Here is a 26798-nt window from a genome sequence, read left to right on the forward strand (position 1 = left end):
CAAAAGGGCCGCGTGCCCCTCTGCAGGGGCTGCGAGGGATCCCGGGTCCACCTGGCCGTGGGGCACCTGCCCCTCTTCTCCACCACCCCCTTTTCCGCCTGGGTTTTGCTTTTGCCATTTCGGGACTGGTTTTGTGTGCTCGCTCCCACCCCCTCGCTTGCACATTATCGCCTGGAGTGGATGCAAAGCCTTCCCTTTCCCCCCATCCTCTCTGCGCCTCGAGGTCCCCGCGGAGCCGCCGGGGCAGGACGTGGCACCCGGGGTGCCCCTGCCTCTCTCGCAGGAGGCCCGCGCCCGCTTCCGCTCGCTAAAATGGCTGGGCGTGATAAGGGCTGCGGTTTCCTCCGAGCATGTGAGCGTGGGGAAGGGGAGGCAGCGGCAGCAGCTCCGCCGCCCCGGGCTGCGCTTCGCCCCGCCATGGACGCTGCCGGCGAGGCCCCCGCGGGGACCGGCCCCGGGGAGGAGAGCCCCGAGGTACGTGGCCCCCCCGTCCCGCTTGGCCTCCTCGCTTGGTGGGGCGACGCGCCTCCCCCGCGGAGCCGGGCCCCGGGGAGGGCTGGGGCTGGCGGCTGTGCCCGCGGCATCGCCGGGACCCGGCGCCGAGGAGGAGCGAGCTGGGGCTGAGCACAGGCTGGGGGACGCCCGGGTGGGGGGAGCGACGGGGGCTGTACCGATGCGACCGCGCGAAAGCCGGGCCTGGGAGCTGGGCTACGCTCGCCAGCGCCGTCCGGTGCCCCCGGGCTCGTCGCCGTCAGCCCAGAGAGCCCTGCCTGGGCCAGAGCAGCCCAGTGCCCTCCGCCGCGGCGCTGAGCGGTTTCTGCCCGCGGCGCAGCGGCAGCGAGCGCGTCCCCTGCCTCGTCTCGGCTCTGTCCTCCGCAGCCCCGCGCGGGCAAGCAAAACACAGCTCCCCGAGCAGCGTTCCCAGGCGGCCTTGCCCTCTCCGGACCCCAAGCGCTCCCTCCTCCTCCTCCTCCTCCTCTCGCACGCTTCCCGCAAGGCACGCGCTTGCGTCTCGCCCATAAGCGACTGCGTGAGGGTGACGGAGGCCTCCTCCTCGCCCGCGCTGCGCTCACGGCCCTGCTCCGCCGGCGCTGCCGCTGCCTCGGTGGCCGGGGGGATTCGGGGAAGGGGCTGGGGAAAAAGCCAGGTGCCGGCAGCGGGGGCAGCGGGAAGGCAGCCCGTCCCTGGCACGCGGGGGGGAGCGGGCCTGGCCCCCTTGCAGTGCCCCCCCCTTGCACGAGCATCCCAGCGATCGCAGCCCTGGCTGTGGCCAGCGCTTTGCCCCTCGTTAAAAAGAAAATCCCGGCATGGTGGAGAGAGCAGCAGCGCGCAAGGGTTAAACTCGCCGTGGGTGGAAGAGCTGAATTTAGTCCAGATGGCCGGGGGATTATGCCAGCTCCAGATTTGCTATTAGCAAATGTTCATGTCCCAGCTCTTTTCTTTTTGCTATTAGGAGGCTCCTAGGGTCATTTCAGGGCCCGGGCTGTGCCCCAGGCAGGCGCTCGCCTGTCGCTCCCGGGGCCCCATCGCCTCCTGCTCCAGCCTGCGGCTGAGCAAGGGCCGTGCTGGGCGGCCACCGTGCAAAGCTCCAAAAGCATTTCGAAATTTCTAAGCTCAGGGGTTTTTTCTTTTTTTGCATCACGTTGTGCTCCCGAGGCTCAAGCACCGTGGGCCAGAGCAGCTTTCACACGCGCTTCGCTCCCCAACTCCCTCCACCCACGAGCGGGGTCACCCGGCTCACGGCGGCGGCGGGAGCGTGTTGCTTCGGCTGTCCGTGGTCTGCCCATATTTTGGAAAGCAAACGCTGCTGCTGGGCCTCCCCCGGCCCGTCATATCATCCAGGAGCCATTCATTGTCATAGCAACGTTTGCCTTTCTGCCTGGGCTCCATGTGTCCCCATCGCCTGCCGACGCCTCCGTGCCCGTAACGGGCTTCGTGCTGCCCCAACATCTCCGCAGGGTTTTAGGGCATCCTTTAGGGACTGTGCACCCCGACGGGCTGCGGGTATTGGCACCCCGTCCCGCTGCCCTCCCCTGCCCAGCCAGCAGCGTCCTCCGGAGGTGGCCTCTGCCACGCCAGCAGACCCAAACATCCCTGGTTTTCTCATTTCTCCCAGATGGACCTGTCGCACCGGTTCTCCAAGCGAGAGGTACGAGCGGGGCCTGCTTTTCTTTGGGTGGAAAGGCTGCCAGCCCCGGGGCTGAGCCCGTGGTCCTCGCGGGAGGCGGGCGGGAGGAGAGCCGCTGGTTGGGGGATGCGGCTCAGCACCCAGGGACCCCAAGAAGCTCCCCGAGGACACCTCTGTCGGGAGCCGGAGCAAATGAGCCCCATCCAGTTGCCCCTGAGCAACTCCTCGCTGGTGTGACCCCACCGCGTGGAAACGCCCCCCCACCCACCCACCCACAGCCCGGCACCAGGAGAGGGGCCGTGGGTGAGGGGCCGCCTCTCGCTGCAGCTCGCCCTGCTCTACGAGGAGGTCCTCTACACCATCCGGTACCGCCTGGGCAAGCCCGAGCCCAACCACGTGGCTGATGCTGAGGAGCTCTACGCCTACGTGCAAAAGGTCAGTGCCCACGCGCCAGCCGGGGCAAGAGCATCGCTGCCGCCCCTTGAAACCTGCCCTCTCATTCCCCTTGTCCCTTCCACATGTCTACCCTGGCACCAAAAGAGACCGGGGAGCATGTGGAGGGAAGGGACCAACGGGCCACCTTAAAAGATGAAGTGGCAATGTCTGTGCGGGGGGCAGGGGGCAGCTCGCACCTGGGAAGGGCAGCGTTTTAGGAAGCAATATCCATCTTCGGCTCAGGATGGTTGGAAGCAGTCCTTCCTTTAAGTGCTTTCAGCTGTTGCCCAGCCTTTCTCCTGGACTGTTTGTTCCTCTCCTCTCCCACCGAGCACTCCAGCTGGCTCCCACGGAGCAGGCGCCTCGCTTCCCAGCGCTGGGAAGTCCCTGGCTGTGCTCCAGCCACCATTAGCCAGGCAACATCCGTTATCAGCCTTAATTTTCGCAACAGGCTTTCGGCATGGATCCGGAGGAGCACAGCGTCATCATGCAGCAGGTCAAGGAACTGGAGGTAGGAGGAAGATGTGGTCCCCCAGCAGCACACAACCCAGGGCCGGCCCCGCTCCGTGGGGTCTCCCCATGGGGCCTCCTGGCCTGTGCGTTGGAGCTTTGGGGTAGGGCAGCTCGGCAGCCGCTCCTCGCCGTGGCACCTGCCCAGGGGCTGCTTGCTGGCCTGACCCTGCTGTGACAGCCGACGGCATGGTCCCACTGCAACCCTGTCCTCCCTCGCAGGGTCGGTGACAGCCCCACATGCTCTCGCTGCCCTGCTGAGCCCCGTGGCTGCTTTCTGCCCCTGCAGGCTTGGCCTTCAGGCCCAATGTGCCTCCATCCTGCCAGGTGGAAGACATCTTCTCTCTTCCCCCCCCCCCCCCAAGTCTGAAATTGCACAATTTTTCTTTCTTCTAGAGCCCAATTTTTTGTCTGAAAGCAACTGTGAAGGAAGCCAAAGGGATCTTGGGTAAAGACGTCAGTGGTGAGTGGAGATACGCGGGTGTCTTGGGCAGAAAAAGGACAGCTGCTGCGTGTTGTTGCAACGGGGTCGTTCACTTCCCTGCCGTTGCAGGGTTCAGCGACCCATACTGCCTGCTGGGAATCGAGTCCAAGAGCCAGGAACCAGCTCATCCGGAGAACAAGAAGCGGCCAAAGGCTGTGGTCAAAGACCTCATCCCCGAAGACCAGATCCATCGCACCCAAGTCATAAACCAGACCCTCAGCCCAGTGTGGGATGAGACATTTATCCTGTAAGCTGCCTTGCCGTCATCTGCTCTTCGCTGGTGGCTGCTGCCTTGCTTAGCAAGGGATCTTTCCAAGGGATCACACTCTGGGGCAGCAGTGGGGTGCTGGGAGGGCTGGAGGGTTGTGCCTTAAGGCTTAGATGGTCACTAAAGAGATGCCAAGCTCAGGGCTAAGTTAACCTTCTGCCCTAGGTGGGATTTGGGACTTTGCTAGGTCAATGCCAGCTGGTTCTCACTGTATTTCAGGTCTGACCCAATTAACAGATCAAGGGAGCAGAAAAATGAGATCGTGGCATGGAGAGGTGGCAAAAATCTCTCCCTCGGGGCTCTCCCATGAATTGCCCAGCCCATGTTGGGTGGCATGGGGGCCTCCATCATCCCTGGGGGCCTGGTGGCAGCCCCCTGCCTTTAATCTTTAGCTGTCCTGCCTGCTTGCTCCCCATCTCTCTGACCCCAGTGACTACTGCTCAAGTAACGGTTTCCCGCTTGCGCGTTGCAGGGAGTTTGATGACATGGAAACTGCCAGCTTCCACCTGGACATGTGGTGAGCAGCAGCATCCTTCTTCCTGGGCTGACAGCCCCCAGCCCACATGCCAGACCTGGGAAAGGCCCTGCCTCCTTGCAGAGGACCCTGGGAGGGTCACCGAGGCGTTCCTTGAACCTGAACCCTTTAGAAAGCCCTAGAAACCAGCTTGGGACCTGGTTCCCCATTGCTTTCTGCTGCAAGCAGTCACCAAGAGCAAAGTGCAGGATGTGCCCACTGTGGACTGGAAAGAGCCCGGACTGCTTCCGTATGGGCAGGGTTTATTGCCCAAGATGAAAAGCAACCAAGGATTGAATCCTGATCTGAATCCTGGCAAGGGTGGCTCTTGGAAACAAGCAGTGTGCTTGGAGGTTTTGGATGGAAGGTGGTTTTAGGGAGTGGTCTCAGCCCCAACACGTTGATGCCAGCACCTTCCCTTCTGCACTGTCATTTTGGCTGCCTGAAATGTTTTGCAGTAGCCTGAATCTCCTTTTCTCTTTTCCCGTGGGTTTTCCTGTCCACCCTTGCAGGGACTCAGACGTCGTGGAGTCTGTGCGGCACAAGCTGGGGGAGCTGACGGACCTCCACGGCCTCAAAAGGTGGGTGCTGCCGCGGCCTGGCAGGGCTGTACAGACGGCACTTTGAGGTGCGGAGAAGTGAGGGTTTGGAAACTGCCCATCTGCCTCCTTAATTTTACAAGTTGCTTTTGGAGCAGTGGTAGAAATCAGGAGGTGAAGGGGTAGTTGTTCCCGCAAAGTCGTGGACCCGAGGAAGAGAAAGGAAACCCTTTCCCCCCCTGACTGGGCACCCCCTGTGCCTTACAGGATCTTTAAGGATGCTCGAAAAGACAAAGGTCAGGACGATTTCCTGGGCAATGTGGTCCTTCGCCTGAAGGTGAGAGCGGAGCGGGGCGCTGCTCGCATGTTCGACATAACCTCTCCTCCGAGAGACTCCACAGACATTAATTAAGCTTCATGGGTTCTGGGGAGGATCCTAACCCTCCAGCGATGCAGGTAGCTCAGACTCGGTGCTCTAATTGGCAGCAGAGCTACACATAGATGCTGGGTCTCCCAACTTGGTGGTGGGTGCCCCAACCAGCCAAACACCCTTTCTCAGGGGTTATGGCTTTTTTAAATTACATACAAGAGTTATCAAACAGAGCATCTTCCTGCCCTATTAATGCCCGAGGGACTTGTTCTCTGAACGGGGATCCTTCATTGGGGAAGGCTGCCCCGGGATTTTACGCCATGTCTCTGTGGGTGCAGGACCTGCACTGCTGGGACGATCAGTGGCACCTGCTGGAGCCCCGGACAGAAACATACCCCAACCGGGGACAATGTCACCTGCAGTTCCTGCTGACACACAAGAAGGTAAAAGGGGACAGGGGAAGGAAGTCCATCACCACCCGCTTGGCAGAACGGAGCATCTCCTTCTCTCCATCTGCTGGTCCCTGTCTCAGGATCCGAGGTCACATCCCAGGCACTACGGGGGTCCCACTCACTGGATACCCCCTTGGCCCTGCCACTGAGCACAGAGGCACGTAGCACCAATGCACACAGTGCTAGTGCGGGACCTCCACCACAGATCTGCTCTGCAGGCACACCTGCGCCCTTGGTTACTGCTTTGGCTTCAGACAAGGGCTCTCTGGCCCTAGGCTTGTTGGGTTCTTGTCACTCTCTGACTTCATCCCGGGTGCTGTCTCTTTTCAGAGGACCACCACGAGCAGCAGGACACAGCCAAGCTACACTGTCCATCGTCACCTCCTACAGCAGCTGGTGTCCTATGAGATCCTGCAGCATCAGGTACTGAGAGGGGCAATGGGCAAGGGGAGGAGATGGTGGAGAAGCAGTGGAAATGGAGGTTGAATTCCCTGCTCTTTAGCAAGTGGGCTGGGGTGAGGGCTTCCTCCGGAGCCTGTTGAGTTTGACGTCCTGCTGTGGGCATCACAGGGTGACAGGCTGCTTCCTGGGGAGGCGGATCGCGGTGCACAGCCCACGGAGATCTGTGGTGTCTGGCCATGCCCAGCAGCCCTTTACAGCAGCCGTTCCTGCAGTGGCCCTGCAAACAACCCAGCCCGCTGTGCCTGTCCCCCGCTCCTCGCTTGTTCCCGGGCACATCCCCCTCACTTCGCATCCTCCTTCCTGCAGGCTGGCAGCACTGCCTGGGACGGGGAGCTGAGCAAACACGCCATCACCGTGCTATACCTGCACGCCACGCAGAAGGATCTGTCCGACTTCCACCAGGTCATGGCGTGAGTACCCTTGCGCCCCAGGGAGCCGAGCCAGTGAGCAACGACGCAGCAGTAAGGGGGGGTTCATGGGTCCTGGTGACCTTGCCCTGATGCTCCTTGACCTTGGACAAGTCCTCAGTTTCCCACTTGAAAGACTGCCCTAATAATGTCTCCTTGCATCTCAAGGGCATTGTGGACCTCCTTGGCAGTCAGTGGTGTGCTTTGAGATCCCCCCAACATGGCTGTCAGTGCTGGACATGGCCAGGTCAGCTGGCCCTGGCCGATTCTCCAGCATCGCTGAGCTTTTTCCTCCTTTCCCTCATGCGTGGCTCACTCGTGCCTCGTGCCTCTCTGCAAGCAGATCTGCCCACACTGCACACCTCCTGGGCCCAGTCCATCCTGTGAAGTTTAGATTAGCATCACTGGTATTAAACCCAGGGCCGTGAGCAGCAGCAGGAGACCTTGGTCCTGCCCCTGCAATCACAGCCATAGCCACAGGCAGGGGAGCCCCATTCCGGTGTCTGTGGTCATTCCCCCCAACTCTCGTGATTGCTCTGTTACCAAACTGAGCTCTGGAAGTGGGGCTTGCTTACACACGTGAGGGCAGCCGGGCCAGGAGGGGCCCCCTCCAGCCGCTGGAGACGGCCCCAGCGCCTCAGGACTCACCCCACCTCTCTCCGCACCCCAGGCAGTGGCTGGCTTACAGCAAGCTCTACCAGAGCCTCGAGTTCAACAGCAGCTGCCTGCTCCACCAGATCACCAGCATCGAGTACCAGTGGGTACAGGAGCGCCTGAGGCCAGAGCAGGTGAGAGGAGGCACCAGATAGGGCAGAGGTTGGGGCAGCCCAGGGGAAATGTGTCCCAAGCACCAGAGCCAGGGCCTCTCCTCCCAGCTCCTCTTGGGGTGACTGCCAGTTGCCACCAACGCAGACAAGCTGGTGCAGTTTCCTTCCCTGTGCTCCAGAAGAGGCAGGAGACATTGTGGTACAGGGATGCCCTGAGGGCCTGGAGATGCCAGCGGTGGGCCGGGGCGGCCGGGAGGTATTGCTGGGAGGAACCAGCAATGGGGTCTACAGACAATGAACAGGTCAGGCAGCCCCTTCTGCCCCCAACTGATCCCTCTCTGTGAGGAGAGGCCCTCACCCTTTCCACACCCCTTCCAACATGTGAGCATCACATCAGGTCGATCACACACACCCCCTTCCCCCCCCTCAAAATTCAACATGACCCAATTCTTGCTCTCCAATCCCTGCCCAGTTTCCCAGGGCATCCCAGCACCCTGCTGCAACTCTGAATTTTTCATGCATAGCAGTGAGGTTTAAGCAGAAAGCTCAATTCAGCCCCCTTCAGGGAGAAGCAACCCAGGGCATCAAGAGGTTTTCACGTTCCTGGAGCAGCCTAGAAATGAGTCTGAGACAGGCTCCCTCCACCCCAGTGCCCTGTGCCTTCTGGCATCTCCAGCCAGGGACAGCAGCGTGCGTTTCCTTCCTTCTCCCCAGAGAGCGGAGCTGGCCGAGTCCTTCCAGTCCTTGCTGACTTACGGGATCTCTCTCATCCGGAGGTACCGCATCATTTTTCCCCTCTCTGTCCCAAGGTCCACGGAGAGGCTCCAGTCCTTACTCAGGTGAGTCAACTGCGTTCATCAGTCAGTGTCACCTGCACTTTCGGTCGTGGTGCTTGGCCTGCAGAGATGGACAAGCTTGTAATCCTGCCACCTCCTGCCACCTGTCCTTGGGGAGAGGGAGGCGTCGAAGCTTGAGCAAAAACCTGCGAGAGCCCTTTCTGCCCCCTTCCAGGCTGCTGGCCCCATAGCTGCTGTGCAACATGTCCATCCCTCCATCTGTGATCTGGCTCCTAGTCCTGGGCTCCCCATGGGGGCTTTTCTCAGGAGGAGAAGGTCTGTTTGGGTAGGGCCTCTGGGGTGGTTGTTTCTGAAGGGTCTGTGCTGGGTTTCAGTGGTTGTTCTTGCCTTGCAGAGTCCTGGTCCAGATGTGCAAAATGAAAGCCTTCCGAGAGCTATGCACACTCAGCCCTGACCTCCCCAAAATGGTCTCTGAGGCTCTCAAGGTACCAGGAGCAGGAGGGTCTCTCCCATCCCAGCCCCGGGGAACTGGGACCCTGCGGCTCTCCCCTCCCATCCTTCCTCTCTCCAACGCCCATACCTCAGCCTTTCCTCCTCCAAAGTCTGCCGACCACACAGACCACCGCTGGGAGAAAAATACCAGCTCTTCTTCCTCTTCAACTCAGCTTGGAAAGTGCCAGCTGCTGGGTCCGGGCCCCACAGTTCCCGCCAGGCCACGCTGGTCCCTACCCATACCTGGAGGACAGGGAGAGCAAACGGGGTGACAGAGCTGCCTTTGCTCCTCTGCCTTCACACCAGGTCTCCTCTCTTGCAGTCAGGAGCTACAGAGTGGTTTCACTTGAAGAAGCAGCACCTCAAGCCCATGATGAAGGTCAGGTCCCATTTCTGCCTTTCTGAGATTACAAGAAGCAATTTGCTGGGCAAATTTGGTGGCAGGACCAAGGGATGGGAAAATGGGGGTGAGACAAGGCTTTTGCAGTTTTCTGATATGGTCTAAGCATTTGAATTTCCATCCTGAAACACCATGAGCTGTGTTACCTGCACATGCTGAGGTACTTTGAAGCTTAAGACCTTGGTGTGATACTCAGGAAAACAGGAGCTGGTCCCCAGCCCAGCTACACAAGCATGGGGCAACAGCAGATGTTACTGACAACTTTCTGGTGGTACTAAAGCAGTTCTAATGATAGATCGCTATCTCATAAGCAAAAAATCAACTGGACAGAGGCCAGATCATCTCAAAACCACCGCATATCCAAAATAAGCTCTTCTTTCCTTTGCAGAGCATGGAGGAGAATGGCAAAGCCCTAGCCAAACTCCTTCTGGAGGTGATAGAAGATCTCCAACAGTGCAACAAAATCTGGAATAAATTCTTCATCAGGTGGGTTTGGGAGGTAGATCTCTCCTTGTCCACCTTCCATGGGGCCAAGAGCCACAGGACACTTTGACACCTCATTCCTCATCTCAGGCTCCACAATTAATGCCTGTAAAAGGAAATCTACAGGAATAAACCCAAGCTGTGAGACACAGGAGACATGAAATCTCCTCTTGGGGTCTCAGGAAGGAACAGATTTTAACTACTGACTTCCTCATCTTCCAGTGGTCCCTCTCAGAAGACTCCTTAGAGCTGTGACACCACTTCTGTGTCGTTCTCACTCTTACAGCAAGGATATGGGCTGGGGAAGGATTGCTGGGCTGGGTTTGCTGCCTAGGTCCGTCAGACTCCTGACTCTCTGTTTCTCTCTTGCAGCACCTTGAAACTGAATATCTTCTCCATTGCCTACCTGGAGCTGGAGAGCCTGGTGAGCAAGCCTGGGCTGCTCTGCAGTCATGGGACTAAAAATTTAAGCCAGGCTGAGATTTTTAGCCCTCCCTCAGGCTTGGCTTCCTGCAACTGACTGTTGCAAGTCTGTAAAGTGAGCAAGCCAGGGAAATTCCCAGTCTTTCCCTGCACGTCCGTTAAGTGGCTATAATCTGTTTGTCCCTCTGTTTGCTTGGCCCACTGAATTTCCTGAAATGCCAGCCAAAAATAAGGGGAGTCCTGGAGCTGACCTTCACCTCATGGCTCCTGAGATCCCAGAATCCAAGGCTTACTGGCCTGACTCTCGCTAACACCTCTCCCGCCATGAGATGCCCACCTTTTTCCCTTTCATCGTTGTTAGGTTGCTGAGCACGTGCAGGAGCAGCTGAGTGAGATCGACGGCAGCATGTCCAAGCCCACAGCTGAGAGCCTTTTCCAGCTCTACATGAGCCTGCAGGAGCTCTATCGGATGAAGGACTTCCTCCCAAAGAGGTATCGACCCGTTCGGGCTGGGCCCTGATCAGCACTGGAGGGAGAGGAGATGCTTGAGGGTGGGAATGAGCTGGCTGTTTGGCTCTCCTGGAGGCAGGGTGCTCTTTGGACCGGACCAGCCTGTTAAGGCTGATCTCCACATGGAGTTAATTCAGGGGAGCTCCAGGCCCTTCACATTCACCTCTGTCTGGATTATTTTTGGAGTGTCACTAATTACATACGAGGCAAAGAAAACAGGCCGTTGGATGTCTGGTTTTTGATGCAAGCATCGTCAGAAGGGTTTCAGGCTTATATCTGAGCAGACGGAGACCTCAGCTTCCAGACAAGCAGAGGCAGAGGTGGAGTCTTCTCTTTAGCATGTTGCTCTTGGGGCTCTTTTTAGGGGTTTTATGTCCCCAGGGACTGCTGCTGGGAGGGACTGTGCTGCGGGTTCACTGGAGGCTACCTCCTCCTTGGGGCAGGGTCTCACATCTGTGAGAAAGGAGGGTTTGTAGCCCTGTGCTGCTGTGCAGTTGGAGAAGTCAGGCTGGTGCCTTCGTCCACAGGGACGGGCCCTTGGCTCTCGGTGACTTCCACCAGTGGTTCAAAGAAGTTGTGCCCAAGTGGCTGCAGAAAGCCTACACAGTTGCGCTGGAGAGGACGCAGAGAGCTGTCCAGATGGACCAGGTAACATGGAGGAGAACACCTCCTTTGGGATTCACCATCTCCCTCCACATGCTCCCGTCCAGCCTTCCTGAAGTCTTTTGCTATGTCCTGCCTATTTATGGTCCTCACCTCCCTCTTTGGCCTTTGCTAGCTCAAGCCTTGCAGCTTTGAGACCACCAGAGCAGCTGCCTCTTGCAGCCCAGGAACAGACTGTCTCCTGTCCCAAGTGCCTAAGGAAGGACTTGCTTATCCCACATGTCCCCAGGGCACGAGGGTCCCCAGGCCCCTTCCCTCACTGCCCTCTGGTAGCCTGTGCAGAGCAAGTTGATGAGGCTGCACTTAGTGCAATGCTGCAAATGCCACCATCACTTTTGACCTTTGGAAACTGAGGAGATGGGAATGCAGCCATGGGGCTGGGGCTCCTCACTCCCCTCTTCGGTGCAGTTCAGCCATGTTGGGTTGAACTATGGGAGGGCAACCAGAGCTGGGAACTTAGACTGCTCCAGCCTGCCCTCTGCGCGCTACTCCTCCATTCTTGTCTGCTCTGCTCCCCAAACTGGCCAGGTGATGACCATGGAGGCAGCATACAGGAAGGATCAGAGCCAGGGAGATCCTAAAATAAAGGAGTAGTTCTCCCATCCAAAATGGCTTCTTCTCAGATGAACTAAGCCACATTTACTCTCTTCACCCATGCAGCTGATGCCCTTTGGGGAGCACAACAAGCACAGCACATCTACCGTTGACCTGTCCACCTGCTATGCCCAGATCGTGAAGACCTGGCAGCAGCTGAACTGGCCAGACCCAGAGGAAGCCTTCATGATCATGGTCAAGCTTGTGGAGGTTTGTATACCTGGACCCCGTAAGCAGAAGTCATGCTTGCAGGCACCAGCGGCAGGAGTTTCCCTCTTGCTCTTGGAGACCAGTCCCGGTGAAGGGGACCAGTGTCCTGCCCTGCTGGGACAAGCCAGCGCCAGTCCCCTGGCTCTACGGTGCTCTCTTTGCTGCCCATTCCCCTGCTCAATCCTGCTGCTTTACTCTCCAGGACATGTGCAAAATCGCCCTGATGTACTGCCGACTGATCAAGGCGAGGGCTGAAGAGCTGTCGCTGCGTGCGCAGAACGAGGGTGACGCAGCCAACAGGGTTGGTATCAGGGCAGAGCCCACGGCTTGGGGGCAGCAGGACTGGGCAGAGAGGGAAATGAGCTGCAAAGCGCCCAGCCAGGAGACCTGCCATCCCGGGTCTGGCTTTCACGGGGTTGAGTGGGCATGGAGCAAGGTCTGCCTCAGTTTCCCCTCGTATTTATAATCCTGGAAAATCAGGAGGGAAATCACACGAGCAGAGGGAGTGGGATGGGCGCTGATGGAGCCAGCAGGGAATGCACAGCAGGGCTTGTGCTGGCCTGCTCCAAAGCAGACCCTTCTCCCTCAGCTCTGCATCGTGGTGAACAACATCAAGCAGCTGCGGCTGCTGATCCTTAAGCTGCCCTCACAGCTGGACTGGGCCCACCTGGAGCAGCGCACGGGGGCTGTCATCAGCCCAGAGCAGATCCAGCACACGCTGCACAGCCAGCTGGACAGCACCATCTCCTGCCTTGACCATGAGATCGGGGATGTGGTGCAAGCCCTGGCCGCAAAGGTAATCGCCTGCTACTGTCCCCCTCTGCCCCTCACCTGGCCCAAAGCAGGGAGGTTTAATCCAAGGTGGCCCAGGACATCTTCTGCCTGCTGAGATGGGGCTGGGGTCCTGCTGAATGGAGCCAAGATGGGTAGATGTAAGGGAAGATTGGGGAGGAAAACAAATCCTTAGCACAGGACTCCTACAAGGAGGCTCAAGGAAGGATTTGGCCTGGGAAGGAGGCTGCAGGATGTGTGCTGGAAGGTGCCGTGGGGTTTTCGCAGGGAGGCAATGCCCCGGGTGCCCACCGGACCCAGGCTCAGGGAGGCTGGTAACATGCTGTTGAGGGACGGAGGCAAAACCCAAGTGTCTCAGTGCTGTTTCCCTCTGTCAGCTGGAAGCGGGCATCGCCAGACACATCCAGGAGCTCTCGGCCTCCCACGACGCCCGGGAGCCTGAGGACGTAAGTACCTGGCCCCTCCTGGTCCCACTCCTTCTGCAGCTCACCCATGGCTGTGGGGCTGCCCAGACACCACGCCGAGGGGCTGCAGGCAGCCACAAATTATACTTGCCTGCTTGGTGGAGGCCTCTGGCACCCTTCACTGCCTCCTCCTGCCCCACAGCCCGTTCCTGGGGTCCAGGGGACACACGCCATGGGGTCCAGACCCCCAAATGCTTTGTCAAACACCCATATCGGCAGCCAGGATTAGACCCAAGTACAGCCTGCCCGTGCCCTCGCTGCAGGAGCCCATCCCTGCCCTGCCAGCTCCCGGGCTCCTGGGCTGAGAGGCCCCTCTCCCAGTTAAGCCTGGCCAGATACAGCCCAGCTGGTGCCCTTCCCAATGCACCTTTCCTCTCGCTGCAGTCCATCATGCCGCTGATGAAGTTCCTGGAGTCGGAGCTGCAGTATCTCAATGAACATCTAGTCCAGGAGAACTTTAAGAGGTGACCGGGGCAGGGGGGGAGCCGGAGGCAGGCCGCAGCAGGGATCTGCCGCAGGGAGGGACGAGCTGGCTCTGCCTGAGCGAGCGGGGCTGGTGAGCCGCCTTCCCTGGCTAGAGCATCCCGTGGGGCTTGGGGACGTCCTCACCTTAGGGCTCGCCGCTTAGCCCAGCAGCATGAGCCTGTTCCCTCCAGCTCTGCAGGCAGCTCTGGGTTTTCCCCGGGGCTTTGCTAAGCCCCTCACACCCTGGCTGAGGACCGAGTTCCCTGTCATCCCCTGCCCTGTGCTCACAGCCCCTCTCCCTCACCCGGCGCAGCCTCCTCGGCCTCCTCTGGCATCACACCTTGGACGTGCTGTCGGCGGCTGCCCAGCAGCAGGTCCCCTCGGCCCAGCGCTACAAGAAGCTGCACTGCGCCCTGAAGGTACCGGGCAGGGCTGCTCGGCAGCCCTGGCACGTGGGGCAGGGCTGCCTGCGACGTGTTTTGGGTGCCCGCTAACAACACCCTTCTCCCCAGAGCCTGGAGCTCTGCTTTTACGCCGAGGGCTGTGGGCTGCCGCTGGAGACCCTCCACACCGCAGCCTTCCTGGTAAGGCCCTGCGGAGAGGTGGTGGGCAGGAGGCTCCAGCTGTCTCCGTGTCTTCCGGGACTGTGGGATGGCCTCGGCTGTGCCGGGGATGGGAGCGAGACAGCTCCCTGGCTGCGAGCCCGTCTGCGTGCTTGACCATCATGCCTCATCCTCCTCCTCCTCCCAGTCGCTGGAGACCCACCTGGCCCTCTGCTCCGCCACCAGCCGCAAGCTCATCCAGAAGTACTTCAGCAACAGGATCCAGCAGCAGGTCAGAGCCACCCCCAAGCCCTCCCCTTCACTCTGCCCCGGCCGGGCCCCCTTCCTCGCACACACAAGGCTGCACGACGCAACCTTGCTAGTCCAGCCACCAGCTTTCCCCATCGCCATGGGCTCCCCCAGCTCCAGGGGCGCTTGGGAGCAGTTTTGCCCTGGTGACAGGCAGGTTTGGGGGGGTTTAGCCAGCCAGCTGATGGGGAAAATTGCTCCCTCGGGCCAGAGGATCCCTCTTGCCTCCCAATGCCCGATAACGTCTGCTCAGCCTCTGCCAGACCCAGGGCATCTCCTCTCTGAGCCAAAACACAGCGCCCTCGTTTTGTGCTGCCTCTCTCAGCTGGACACCAGCTCGGAGAAGTACGGGGCCGTGACGATTAAAGTGCTCTACCGCCCTTCGGAGCAGAAGCTCCACGTGGAGGTCCTCAACGCCGTCAACCTCATCCCCCTGGACTCCAACGGTGCGTGGCGCCGGCTGGGGAAACCCTTCACTGCGCGGGCGCGTTACTTGGAGTAATGGGGGCCTGGCGTCACTTGCTCTTGCACCCTGCGAGGCTGATTTAGGGGAGAAAAGGGGTTATTTTACCAGTCTGGGGGTGCTGGTGATCCCCTGTGACCTGCCAGGCAGGATGCAGGCAGCACGGGGCAGGCTGCCCACTCTGCCCACATCTCACCGCCTTCGGTTCGCAGTGATCCTGCCTGCGGCTGCGGCAAGAGCCTGCAGCCAGGGCGGCCGGCAATCCCAGCCGCACAAACCCCCCCCGCACAAGAGAGCTGCCGGGGGACACAGGACATCTCGGGGGGGGGGGGGGGGGGTGGCTGTCGTTCAGTGAGGTCTCCAGGAGAGGTCACTGCTATTTCAGTGCCCACAGCTGCTCCAGGGTCATCCGCATGGGCTGGCTTGGGGCTGCTCCAGCACCGTCCCATGGGCTGCAAGGTGGCGGTGACGGTGGTCTGGGGTCTGTTTAATGGAAACAAAGTCCCCAAAAATCCGGAGCTTGCTGAGACATGTGGCAATATCCCTAAGGCAGATGATGCTCCTGCCCCACCTCGGGCTGGGCAGGGGTCCCGGCCCCTCGGGAGCCCCTGGGAAAGGCTGCACAGCGGCCCACGGGGTGACACCGGGTGGCACGAGGGGGCTCACGGCTGCCCCCCCCCCCCCGGCCAGGCTCCAGCGACCCCTTCGTCCAGCTCACGCTGGAGCCGCGGCACGAGTTCCCCGAGGTGGTGGCCAGGACCACGCAGTGCAAGAGGAACGAGCTGCACCCGCTCTTCGACGAAGCCTTCGACTTGTAAGTAGGGGACGGTGCCGGCTATCCCCTCCCCCCCAAAAAAACCCTTCCCCACCCTTGCAGCAGGGGCTGGCGTCCAGCCACCCGGACGCCTGGGCCCTGCACGCCGCGCTGGGTCGCGGTGCTTTGAGCCGGTTGAGGTCGGCGCGCGGCAGCCAGGGAAACCCTGCCCCGTGGCTGCGGGAAAGCGGGAGGGAATTTGGGCTCCCCGGGGGCGGGAAGTGACGGCCCCATCCCCGCCGCTGCAGCTTGATCCCCCCCGAGAAATGCCGGCAGGACGGGGCCTGCCTGCTGCTGACCGTGTTCGACTACGACACGCTGGGCGCCAACGACCTGGAGGGCGAGGCCTTCTTCCCCCTGAGCCGCGTGCCGGGGCTCAGCGCCGACGAGGACCAGCTCGACGGGGGCCGGGTGCCCCAGACGCGCCTCCCGCTCACCCACCCCAAGCCCGCCGGTAGGTGCAGGGGAGGGTGGAGGCGGGGGGGGGCCTTGTGGGGCCGGGGAGGGGGCCGCCGGCAGCCCCCAGCCTCTGCCCTCTCCCGCAGGCGACGAGATCCTCCGGCTGCTGGAGGCGCGCAAGGGCGACAAGGAGGCGCAGGCCTTCGTCAAGCTCCGCAAGCAGCGAGCCAAGCAGTCCAAGGAGGCGGCCTGAGCCCAGCCGGGCCCCGAGCCAGCGCGGGGACGGGGGGCCCAGGAGCGCTCAGCCCACCGCCACCCCCACCCCCCGGCACCGGGCTCGGCCTGGCCTCGCTCCCAGTGCTGATCCCGCTCTCGGCGGGTGCGTTCAGTCCCTCGGGGGATGCGCAGTGTTTTGGGGGGGGTTTCTTTGCCTCTCCCGGCTGGCAGCACTGCGACCCCCACCCCCAAAGCGTGCCGCAGCCAGCCAGCGTTACACGGCCAGGCCGGCCCGACCCCGGCACCGTGCGAGACGGCAGCAGGTAGCCAACCTGCCCTATTATATTTTTTTCTTTTTCCTTTTTTTCCTTCATGGATGTGCCTTTTGTTTTTAATTAAAGCAACAAACCTGAAGTGTTGGGTGACTCTGTGCTTTGGGCGACGGCCTCGGCTGCAGCAGCCTGGGAGAAGCGATGGGGAAGCAAGGCAAGCACCTAGGGAGCTTTTTCTTGCTGTTCTTTTTATTTCTCCCCAACCCCCTCCCTTCTTTTCCTGCCTGTGGGTTTTAGTTGTGGGCCGTTACAAAATACCATATGCAACTACTACATACAGACTTGACCTGCTGGGAAGCCGGCACCGCGCAGCAGTGGGGCCGACCAGCCGGGCCGGGCCAGCAGCGCTCGGGTCACGCGGGGCTGGTGCCGCTGGTGGGGCCACAGCACGAGCCAGGCCCAGCTTGCTCACGGCAAAAGGTTCCTGAGAGGGAGAACCCAGAGTTGTTGGATGAGGAAACCTGGTTGTAAGCAGCTGTGAGTGTCTGCAGAGCTGCCGGAGGGGCCAATTCTTCCATCAGACTCAGGTTAAGTGCTCAACGTGACAAAAGCTCCTCCGATGTCTACGTGACATGTCCAGGCCCAACCCAACCTGCAGCTGGAGGGATTAAGCCGACTCTTGCTCCCAGGGAAGCCATTTGCTTGCTGGATTCCCTGGTTTCAGCCCCACTCGGGGCTGCAGCTCTGCAGAGCAAAAGGAGCCGGGCAGCAAGGAGGCCACTGTCAGCGGCAGCAGGCGCGGGATGCGGCGCGGGAGCCGGGCTTTGCAGCAGGGATGTCCTACATCCTCACCCAGTGTTGCCCCTGCCGAGCACCCCCCCGTCCTGGGTGCAAGGCTGGCACCTCGCAAGCGGGTCCCTCCTCTGCCATGGGTTGTCCTCTGCTGTGATGCCCCTGGCTGCGCTTTGCTACCTGGGGCCTGGACAATTTGGGTTGAGCAAACAGGCGTCACACTTCATAGCAAGAATTAGCTATAAGAGGCCGCAGGACTTGTCTGGTTTGAATGTGGTTTAACTTGATTTTTGCTGTGCATGCAAAAAATTAAAGAACCTGTTGTGCTGCTCTGCTCACCTAGGTTGTGCTAGCTGCGACGGCGAAGCTTCCCCTTGAGCCGGTGGCTGCAGTCTATCATTTTAGCTCATTTTAGCTTCAATGAGCTAGTTTTAGTTTTATTTATTTTAGCCAAGTTGTTTTAGCTGAATTTTTGCTTAGCTCTGTGCAGTAGCAAAAGAAATGGACACCATGTGCAGAGAAGGGCCAACAAACCTGACCGATCAGAGCATAAATAACCCCCTGGGCTGGCAGGAAAAGAGTACTGCAACCCATTAAACCCGATGGAGGGAAAAGCACATGACAACAGATCCTAGCAAATGCAAGACTGAGGAGGAAGAACCCCCCATCATCCTCATCATCATCATAGTCGTCCTGGCAAAGAGCTCAGGATACCAACAGCTTGCCCTAACAACGCGTGGGAATTAACGGACAGGGGCAGGCACTTGTATCTATCGATTTTATCACATTACTACTAATCTTTAATATAAACTGGGTGATTTGGAATACTGTTGCAACTGCACTAACAACAAGTGGTTGATGCAGCTTTAAAGCATTTGCTCGACTAAAAATAAATGCTAGTTTTTGGATGCTTATATAAAGTGTGTTCTTCTGGTTGCCAATACATGCCATTACGCATGTCAGAGTGTGACTGTTCATCCCTCCTGGCTGCCTGGGCACAGGGGATTAGGCAGAGCTCGCCTCCGCCTGGCCTTGCTCTTACGAAACACAGTTAGAGCCAAATTTCTCTACCCAGCCCAAGAATTTGGGTGCTAAAACGCTCCCGACTGCAGGGCTCTGGGGTCCTGCCATCTCCAAAGGAGTCTCCACCACAGCTAACGTCACCAGAAGGACCATGTGTGGTTGGACTGTAAAGGCGAAGGGCCATCCCCCCCCCCCCCCCAAAGGGGGCTTGTTGCACGAGCGAGCCCAGGAGCAAATCATTCGTGGTGGGGTGAAAGGGAGGAGACAGACTGGCCACAGACGTGTATCTGAACGTGGGTTTTTAGACGATGCCACAGCATACACCCCCCCCCCCCGCCCCCGCCATCCCAGCCCAGCCCCAGAAGAAGGGTCCATGGCCGCACATACACCCCGGGCACGCACGCACACACACCGCTTTATTTTTTGTTTTCTTTTTCTTAGCAAAAAAATAAAAATTTATTGTCCTCTAAAAAAAATCCATCCTGCCCTTGGAAATTGTGACACAGATTGAGTTCTTTTCAGCCCCACATGCAAATTCACTCTGCCAAGAAAAGAGTCTAAACCAGGTTTCCGACAGCCAAAACACATATTTACAGAATACGAGAGAGAACGACAGCTGAAATCACAGTTCTATACATGGAATCAACAACACATTTTACACACCACCGATTACCATTCTGCCAACTTCTACACCGACCAGGGGCTCTTCTGCCCAGTGCCCTTTCTGCCGGGGAAAGCAGGGAAGGGACCGGGCGAGAATTGCCCCCAGAAATACTGCAGTGTGTATTATTATTTTTTTAACGTATACTGTATTTATTTTGTTTTAACATTGGAAGCTACAGAGTGGGGAAGCCCCAGAAATCTCTCCAACGCAGTCACTAGACTGCGGGAATACTTCACTTTTAAAATACTTTCTTTTTTTTCATCAGTAACATCTATTTTTCTGTTGGCTATCACTCCAAGGATTATTATAATTCTGGAGGAAAACACTGGTAATATTCTTCCTTCCCAGATGGGGGAGAAGGAGGAAAAGGAGATACGGAGGCTGGTGGACCAGCAACAAATTACTGAGTCCACTCAGCACCCAAGGCTTCCTCACACGGTAAGGAAATCTCTTCATTGTCTCAGCCGTACAAGCCTTGCTCGTGGCTCAGGTTCAGCTTCAGAGATGTACAAAAGTATAAAACCCTTCAACACGGGAACGGCTGCAGCGAGCCCCTTCGGGGGGGCTGGTTCAAGGGAAATGTGCTCCAGCTCCGAGACTTCCCCTGGTCCCTCCTGTGCCACGTGCATCTCTGCCGCAGCTGGCCTTTGGCTGCGGCCCCTAAGTCCGGAGATGAGCTAAAAGTGGTCCTGGTATCCCAAGGCGATGCAAATGCCAAACATACCAAAATTCTTTCCTGGCTATTCTCTACAGCTATATCCTTGCTCTTTGATATCTAGCTACCTAGGATATCATTGCCTTAAGCCACCTGCTTGCATATTTTTTTTCCATAATAAAGTACGAGTTTATTGACTTTTAAGAATAGTGTGGTTTCACAACGCAATTAAGACTCCCTTCTCCCAAATCTCAGCTCAGGAACCTCCAAGCTGCACAGTTAGTCATAGAGGTCAACACTCCCAAAGCTCCCCAAAATCTGGGGAGGAAAACACCATTATCGAGGTGGGTGTCTATGCAACAGGGCAGGAACGGACAGAACCCAGACGCACTGGGTTCACTCAAACGTCTCGTGAAGAAAAACTTAGTTTTGAAGTGCGACTCAGCCAAAAACGTCCCCTTAGTTCTGGTGTATTACTTCATGTCCCATAAAAGGGAGTTTCCTGCTTCGGAAGGAAGCTTGACAGTACATTAGAGGGGATGTACATATTAGCACCAGATTTAACAAGACCCTTTTTACACCCCGCACAAGCTGACCCGACTCCTCAGCCTCGGAAGCAGCGCTGCAGTCGCCCTCAACCCTTCCGGCCTCAGGCAGGCAGTAGCGACTGCTGGAGGTGGTCAGAAATTTTCTTTTCCCTTGGCTCTCATCTCACTCGAGTAAGAAATTCTGTCACGTAAGTGGCCCCCAAAAGATTCACAAAAGACGCAAAGATCGAGTTCTCCTTTCCATCTGATGCCTAAGAAAAAAATTCACATTTCGGATACTATTTTTTTTTTTAAGCAGCAAACAAAAGTTCATAGAAACCTAAATTAAAGAAGTGTTTCTTAAAGAACCAGAGGAAAGAGCGAAACAGGCTACGTGTTTGTGCAAAGAGAGTGCTGGGCTACCTTGGATGGAGGCAAGGAAAGGGGACGCACCAGCCCAGCGCTAGTGCCAATTCCTTGGGCCTGTTCTGCCAGGAGTGCGGTGTGGCAAAGGAGAGTTAAAATTTAAGGGCCACAATAAGGGAAGTTCTGAATTCTTTGGTCCTTCAGTATAAGCTTTAAAAGAGAGAAACTGTGTTTTAGATGAAAGGGAAAAAAAAAACAAGCTTTTTCTGGCTTAGGAATTTTCCTTGTACCTCCCTGGCTAAGCAATATGCCCCCATGGAAATTGGGGAATAATATTTGTCCCCCCCTTATGATCCGATAGAGCTGCACCACTCTCAAAAGTCACATTGAGACCAAGTGACAGATCGGTGGACAAGTTTCATGCTAGGAGGAGGAGGGACAAGGTGAAGAACACCCACGGGAATCAGATGGAAACCTGCGGCCAGGTGCTAGACAGTTCTGGCAAAAAAGGGTTGTCTAAAGACAGCGTCCTCATGAACAACCCCCCAGAGAGGCAGGAGAGCAGATAAACCGCAACGCTAACAAAAAACAAAACAAAAAAAAAGTGTTACAAACCAATAGCCAAAGAGGCTGATGAGCTCTGGTTCTTATAAATATTATAGACCTGATTCAAGAGTTTATTTCCTATGATTTAAGTTAGTTACAAAAATGTTTTAGTAAATTTTATCTTCATTGGGTTTTTTACTCCTCTCTCCTTTTTTCTTTTTTTCTTCCTTGTTTTGTTTCTAAAAAAGAAATGTTCACATATTTTAATAAAAGGTCTTTCCTTACGATCAGACCAAGGCAGATGTGCTGCCCCATGGCACAGACATTCAAAGGCTATAACCAAACAACATAGCCACAATAATCACCCAACAGTGTCTCTCCATAAAAAAAATTAGAAAAACTGATGCTAGTTACAATAAAATACACATGGAAAAAAAGCATTCTTACCAAAAAAACCCAAAAACAAGTTAATGGGAAAAACATAAAAAAAGAACTACACAGAGCTGCACTTAAGAGATCATCTGGGAATGCATATAACCCCTTCCATGCAAAGGAAAGGTGGAATTATGGAAGCAAATCTAATTATGTCTTTGCATTAAATATGAAGCTTTCTGAAAGACTCTGGTAACAGTTCAATTGTTCCTACAACAACAGCGGGCGGCTGGAGGTTCCAGTGCTTTTCCAGGTCAGGGAAGGGCAGCACAGGCAGCATCCTGTGCAAAATAACATTTAGTCGCTCGAGTGGCCTTTTGGTTGAGATCCCAGCAGGTTACTACAATCCACCTGATGTGAAAAGCCAACAGACATGCTGGTGAAGAAAGTCACAGGAAAGCTCAGTTACTAGACAGGTCTAAGCTGGTGGTGTTTCTTTTCCCTGGAGAGGAACTGCACTGGACAAGGTGCGGCTGGTACAGGACTAGTCTGAGGGATTCCCCCCTCTTTTGCCTTTCTGAAATGATCTAAGGAAGGAAATGCGTTGTGGACAAGTAAGAAGAGAATCCTAACGAGGAGAAAGTCCCTGAGCTCCTTTGCGGGGGTTGCTTGTGGACAGAGGCCCAGAACACACTCAGCAGGTCAGAGATACCAGTAGGAGCTGCACAGGGGTGGTGGAAAGCCCCATATTCAGGAAAGGAGTCAGGCAGAGGAAGAAATAGGAGACAGAGGGCTGGAGGACCCTGCAACATTTCTCTTGCACCGTGGAGAAGGAAGCCCATTTCTTCTGCTTGGAGCCACTTCGTTCCTCTCTGCTGTGATGAGTTTGGCATCCCTGTCAGCAGGCAGTACTGGAGTGAGTGTCTAGTCCTCTACAACAGAGAGCCAGACTACTACTACCAACTCACTAGCACCTGGACAGACTGGCTGGTGAGGCTGATGAGTTACAGATTTTAAATGAGCATCTGAAATTAAAGTCCTTGTCCTTTCTAGTTCTTTTTTCTCAGGAGCCAAGTAACACATGAAACACTGCCACAGCACATGACTGGACTAACTAGCTTTTAAGATTTCTCCATCAGCAACACTTACGTATATAAATAAGAATAGTGGCTGTGCTTTTAAGTCGAAAGTGTTAATATGCATCGTGTTTTACGTCAAAGTGATTAGCAGCTGAGGTCAGGAAGAAGCATCTCCACTGAGGAGCATTACAAGGCAAGGAATTTACACTCTCCTCCTGTTCCAAGTAATAACAGATTTATCAGCAGTTTGTTCCATGCTGGGTATTTCTCTGTCACCCCGGCATACACTCACTGGCATGAGGGCTTCTGGACCCTGGGTCCACAACCCATGCTTGAGGTGTCGACATCAAGTCCACTCAACTAAAGCATCCTCAGACTACCTGGAACTGTTTCATGCGTTTCAGCAGTGACTATGAAACAGGTCCCTGTGGCTAAAAGAAAACTGTACTCTGGTCTGAAGCAGTAAAAAAATCTCTAGGCAGCCACCAGATATGGGGCGCTGGAGAGAACAAACCTGTGCATCCATATTCCTTTTGTAAAGGGCTTTAGTTGACACAAGGACAGTACTTCTAAGGCTGCTCAAACCTGGAACATCCCAGCTTTATCAGCAATGAACATGTCATTGAATTGTTGGGCCTGTTTTGCTCTAGGTCCAATATATTTTTTCCCTTTTCTTGTTTTCATACAAATATACAAAGTGTGTGTAAAAAGAAAAAAAACTTTTAAAAAGTGAACTTTGCTGTTTAAACGACAGACAAAGTTCCTGCACATTCAAGATTGGCAATGAGAGCCCCACCAGGCAGGGGCCCAGTGGGGCTTCCATCAGAGAGGACAGCTTTAACCAAGCTGGGTCGGTGAAAGAGCAAGGAGACTGAAGACATGAACAAGTCACTTCAATCCACCTCATTCCTCCCTGTGATCTCAACTCTTCCTCTGGAAAGCACATGGAAGCCCCTCTTGCCCACTCAAAATCCTTCTGGAAATAGTCAAAAATTTGTTATCACCTAAATAGAAAAGAGGAAAAACACAGACTCTTTGCAAACGGCCCTTTGATCTGTATTAAAAACAGCTCTCAAAGTTCCTCAAGAGTTAGAATTAGTGGGGCACAGGTGAGGGGCAGTTTAGATGCGGGTTGTAAAATATTAAAAAGTGCTCTGCAACTAATTTGTTTTATGTGTGTATGTGCGTGTGTGTGTGCGCATATATACATACACAAACATGCACATACACACACTCATATACACATATATATACACATACATATATATATGTACACATACATATATATGTACGTATGTATAAAGTTAAAAAGTTCTATACGATATGATTAGACCAAGTGTCCTTGGAAGGTCACGACTGGAGAGAATGGGGCCTGTTGGGATGGCAGATGGGGCACTCGCCCTCCTCGGCGCACGTTTCACACAGCACAGCATGTTGGCACGGTAACACCACCCGGTTCTCTTCCTGACACTTAAGGCATTTCATTGACTGCATCTGAAATACCGCCTGCAAAAGAGGGGGAGAGGGCAAAACATAAGCAAAGTCGCAAAGCAAAAGGGCTCCCGTCCTGCACTACAAAGTTTGGGAAACAGGGAAGAGGCAGCAGGGGAAGGACTCGCAGCTGTCTGTCCATTTTATTTATATAGACATACACGCACCTGCGCATGTGTGCACACACATTTTTTACATACACACACACACACACATTTTATATACATATATATACATATAAAATACAAATATAAAATACATGTAAAAAGGGGGTCTGCTATCTGTGGGAGCAGAGGCAACAAGGCCCTACCCTGTGATCTCTGGCACTCACCTTATCAACTTTCTCCAAGTTTGCCCGCAGCTGTTTCTGAAGTGTATAAAGTGAAGAGAGCGAGAGAGTTTCCAGGTCAGAGAAAGAGCGCAGAAATTGAGGGTCCTGGCCTGCATGGATCCTCTCCAGCTCCTCCTGCAGTTTCTTCACTTGCAGCTCCAAGGCTTCCCTCTGCTCCCGGGCCAGTTCGCATTCCATGTTAGCTGTGTTGGCGCGATCATTTGCTTCCTCTGCCTCCTTTTTCCAAGCATCACAGGCCTGTAAGTTCCAGCAAAGAGGATAAAATAAGAATCAGTTTGAAAACCTGGTAAGCATCAAAATATCCTAGACAAAAATATGCATTTCCATACACTCCTTAGCAGGAATGTATTCTGTCCTATCCACCCTGTCCCTGAATTCTGAAACAGCCTTGAAACCTTTTCTTCAAAGCACTGCTTGTTCTGGATAACCTATCCAAGTGCAACTGCAGTTCTACATATTCGGCTCACTTAGTTAAGGGCATGAACTTTGCATACTGGTAAGTTGTCACAGATTTACGTCAATCGCCAGGTCTAAAAGACTCTCAAGCACTTCAGTGCAGCTGTTATGACACCTGGCCTGACACTTCTAGCATCTGAACATCAGGCACACTGGTTCACTCTTTCTTTCCCGGGGCAGGAGCAAGCAAGAATGTTTAAGAGAATGGTTTATAAAACCTACAGCCCTTCCCATCATCTCAACATCTGCAAAGCCTCTTGTTTAAAAGACTGACACCCTCCCATCGTTTTACCCTCCCCAAACCTCCTTCACAGGAGTTGCCCAGGTACCTGTTTGGCTTGTTTCCAAGACTCTTCCCACTGCTTTATTGTGCTGTTGGCTTCATCCAGTTCTTGTCGTAGCCGTGCCAGCTCCGCAGCACCTGGACCTGACAGAAATGCAGGTGAGGTACTGGGCGAAAAACTCCCCGAAGCAAAGTGTTCCCATATGCTGCTGTTCATCCCATTTAAACCTGTTTCACAGGGAAATAGAGAGGGTTATGTCAAAGGTGCTGGAAATTTCCCCGTTTCCTCCCTACCCCTGTGAAGTCCAGGATTTAAAGTGTGTATTTTGGAAAAAGAAAGCTATCTTGAGAATCACTTACATCCCCAGGACCCAGGAGTCTGTCACAGGGAGACTTCGTAGGGAAAGTTTCACACCTTTAGGCCTCCTCTTTTATAATTCAGGGAGGGACCAAGAAACTCAGCAGAGGCAACTTGAACCAGGCTGGTTTTAGAAGCATCTAGGTTACAGCTGATTCAACTAACCAACTCAAATCCCCCTTCTCATATGAGAACATCTTTGAACTGCTTACTACCTTCCCACCCTTCTGCACAGCAGAGACATTAGTGTTGGTGAACAGAGTGGTTTTTGGCTCATATAGCCAACTCAGGTAGGGTTTCCTCTCACATTACACTAGTTTTGGGCCTTTACATCACTTCTGCTTGTGTCTTCAGCTTGGTCCTTTTTGAGTCTTGCTTCCCAGATAGCCAGACTAAAAATGCTCCAACGTCACTGCTGTTTGCACACGCGAAAACACAGAATTAACTGGAAAACCCTGTTGGTAAAGAATTGGAGGCAGTGGTGTACATATACCAGCTTCATTCCCTGCTGAGTCCCCGCATAAAGCTAGTGACTGGGGCTGGAGGAAGACTAACCAGTCACTTCTCCATTTCAGTGTGTTCAAATCATTTCCCTCCTCGGGGCCAAGTTCAAGGCTTAGGAGACAAAGCAGCAGAAAACCTGTTGTAAACAAAACTGCCTATTTTTTCCACAGAATCTAAGGCATATGCTCTTTTAATAAGAAAACATACATTGACTCAAAATAAGCATACGCAGTCTGTAGTTGAGGGACAACCAGTAGGAAAAGCTCATATCCAGACAGAGCTACAGAGTGATCCAGACTCTTCTGCACACAGACACACACCAATTTAACGGAGGAGTTCTTTTCATTTAAAGAGTTGTTAACCACTGAGTGCAGACATTCCTAAATCCAGTTGCATTTGATAAATCAAATGTTGTTAGAAACTCATCTTACGGAAGCCAAACTGACCGTGTCTGTAAGCAAGTCTTGAAGCAAATGGCCTCTCATTGAGGCCAAGAGTAGTAACCTGCTTAACAACTTGCTTCTTCCGAAATTAAAACAAGCCTTTTTAAGAAGTTTTGCTTTTCTTACTGAAACTGGGATGAACAGCCAGCCTCAGCACTAATTAATAGCAGAGATGTCTTCTGATACCTCGTTTCTTATTACTGTGATTGTAAAAGCTGTTAAAGCCAAACAAATAACAATTGC

The 26798-nt window shown here is 55.2% G+C and overlaps 2 protein-coding genes across 6 annotated transcripts in view; one reads left to right on the forward strand and one right to left on the reverse strand.

Annotated features, from left to right (window-relative positions):
- The first annotated feature begins 350 nt into the window (after positions 1-350).
- UNC13D (unc-13 homolog D) lies at positions 351-16786 on the forward strand. Its single transcript, XM_064522577.1, has 32 exons — positions 351-474; positions 2117-2149; positions 2456-2563; positions 3015-3074; positions 3470-3536; positions 3627-3804; positions 4298-4342; positions 4852-4920; positions 5146-5215; positions 5587-5691; positions 6031-6123; positions 6469-6572; positions 7240-7357; positions 8051-8175; positions 8528-8618; positions 8948-9004; positions 9414-9511; positions 9881-9932; positions 10293-10423; positions 10969-11089; positions 11765-11908; positions 12111-12209; positions 12498-12704; positions 13078-13146; positions 13549-13628; positions 13943-14048; positions 14142-14213; positions 14380-14463; positions 14806-14926; positions 15634-15757; positions 16006-16211; positions 16303-16786. The coding sequence occupies exons 1-32, from the start codon at positions 418-420 to the stop codon at positions 16407-16409; spliced, it is 3201 nt and encodes a 1066-aa protein (XP_064378647.1). The 5' UTR covers positions 351-417; the 3' UTR covers positions 16410-16786.
- A 2063-nt stretch (positions 16787-18849) lies between these two features.
- The window catches only part of UNK (unk zinc finger), a 46082-nt gene continuing 38133 nt past the window's right edge, over positions 18850-26798 (reverse strand). For 4 of the 5 annotated variants that reach the window (XM_064522579.1, XM_064522581.1, XM_064522578.1 and 1 more), the window contains 3 exons: positions 25297-25478; positions 24491-24748; positions 18850-24174 (listed from right to left, as the gene is read on the reverse strand). In XM_064522579.1, coding sequence (XP_064378649.1) covers positions 24019-24174; positions 24491-24748; positions 25297-25478 — 596 coding nt within the window. In that variant the 3' untranslated portion in view covers positions 18850-24018. The remainder of the gene's footprint in view (positions 24175-24490; positions 24749-25296; positions 25479-26798) is intronic. The other variant, XM_064522580.1, reaches the window with a different exon arrangement.

Source organism: Dromaius novaehollandiae, chromosome 18 (assembly GCF_036370855.1).
Source record: "Dromaius novaehollandiae isolate bDroNov1 chromosome 18, bDroNov1.hap1, whole genome shotgun sequence".
NCBI classification, from domain to species: Eukaryota; Metazoa; Chordata; class Aves; order Casuariiformes; family Dromaiidae; genus Dromaius; species Dromaius novaehollandiae.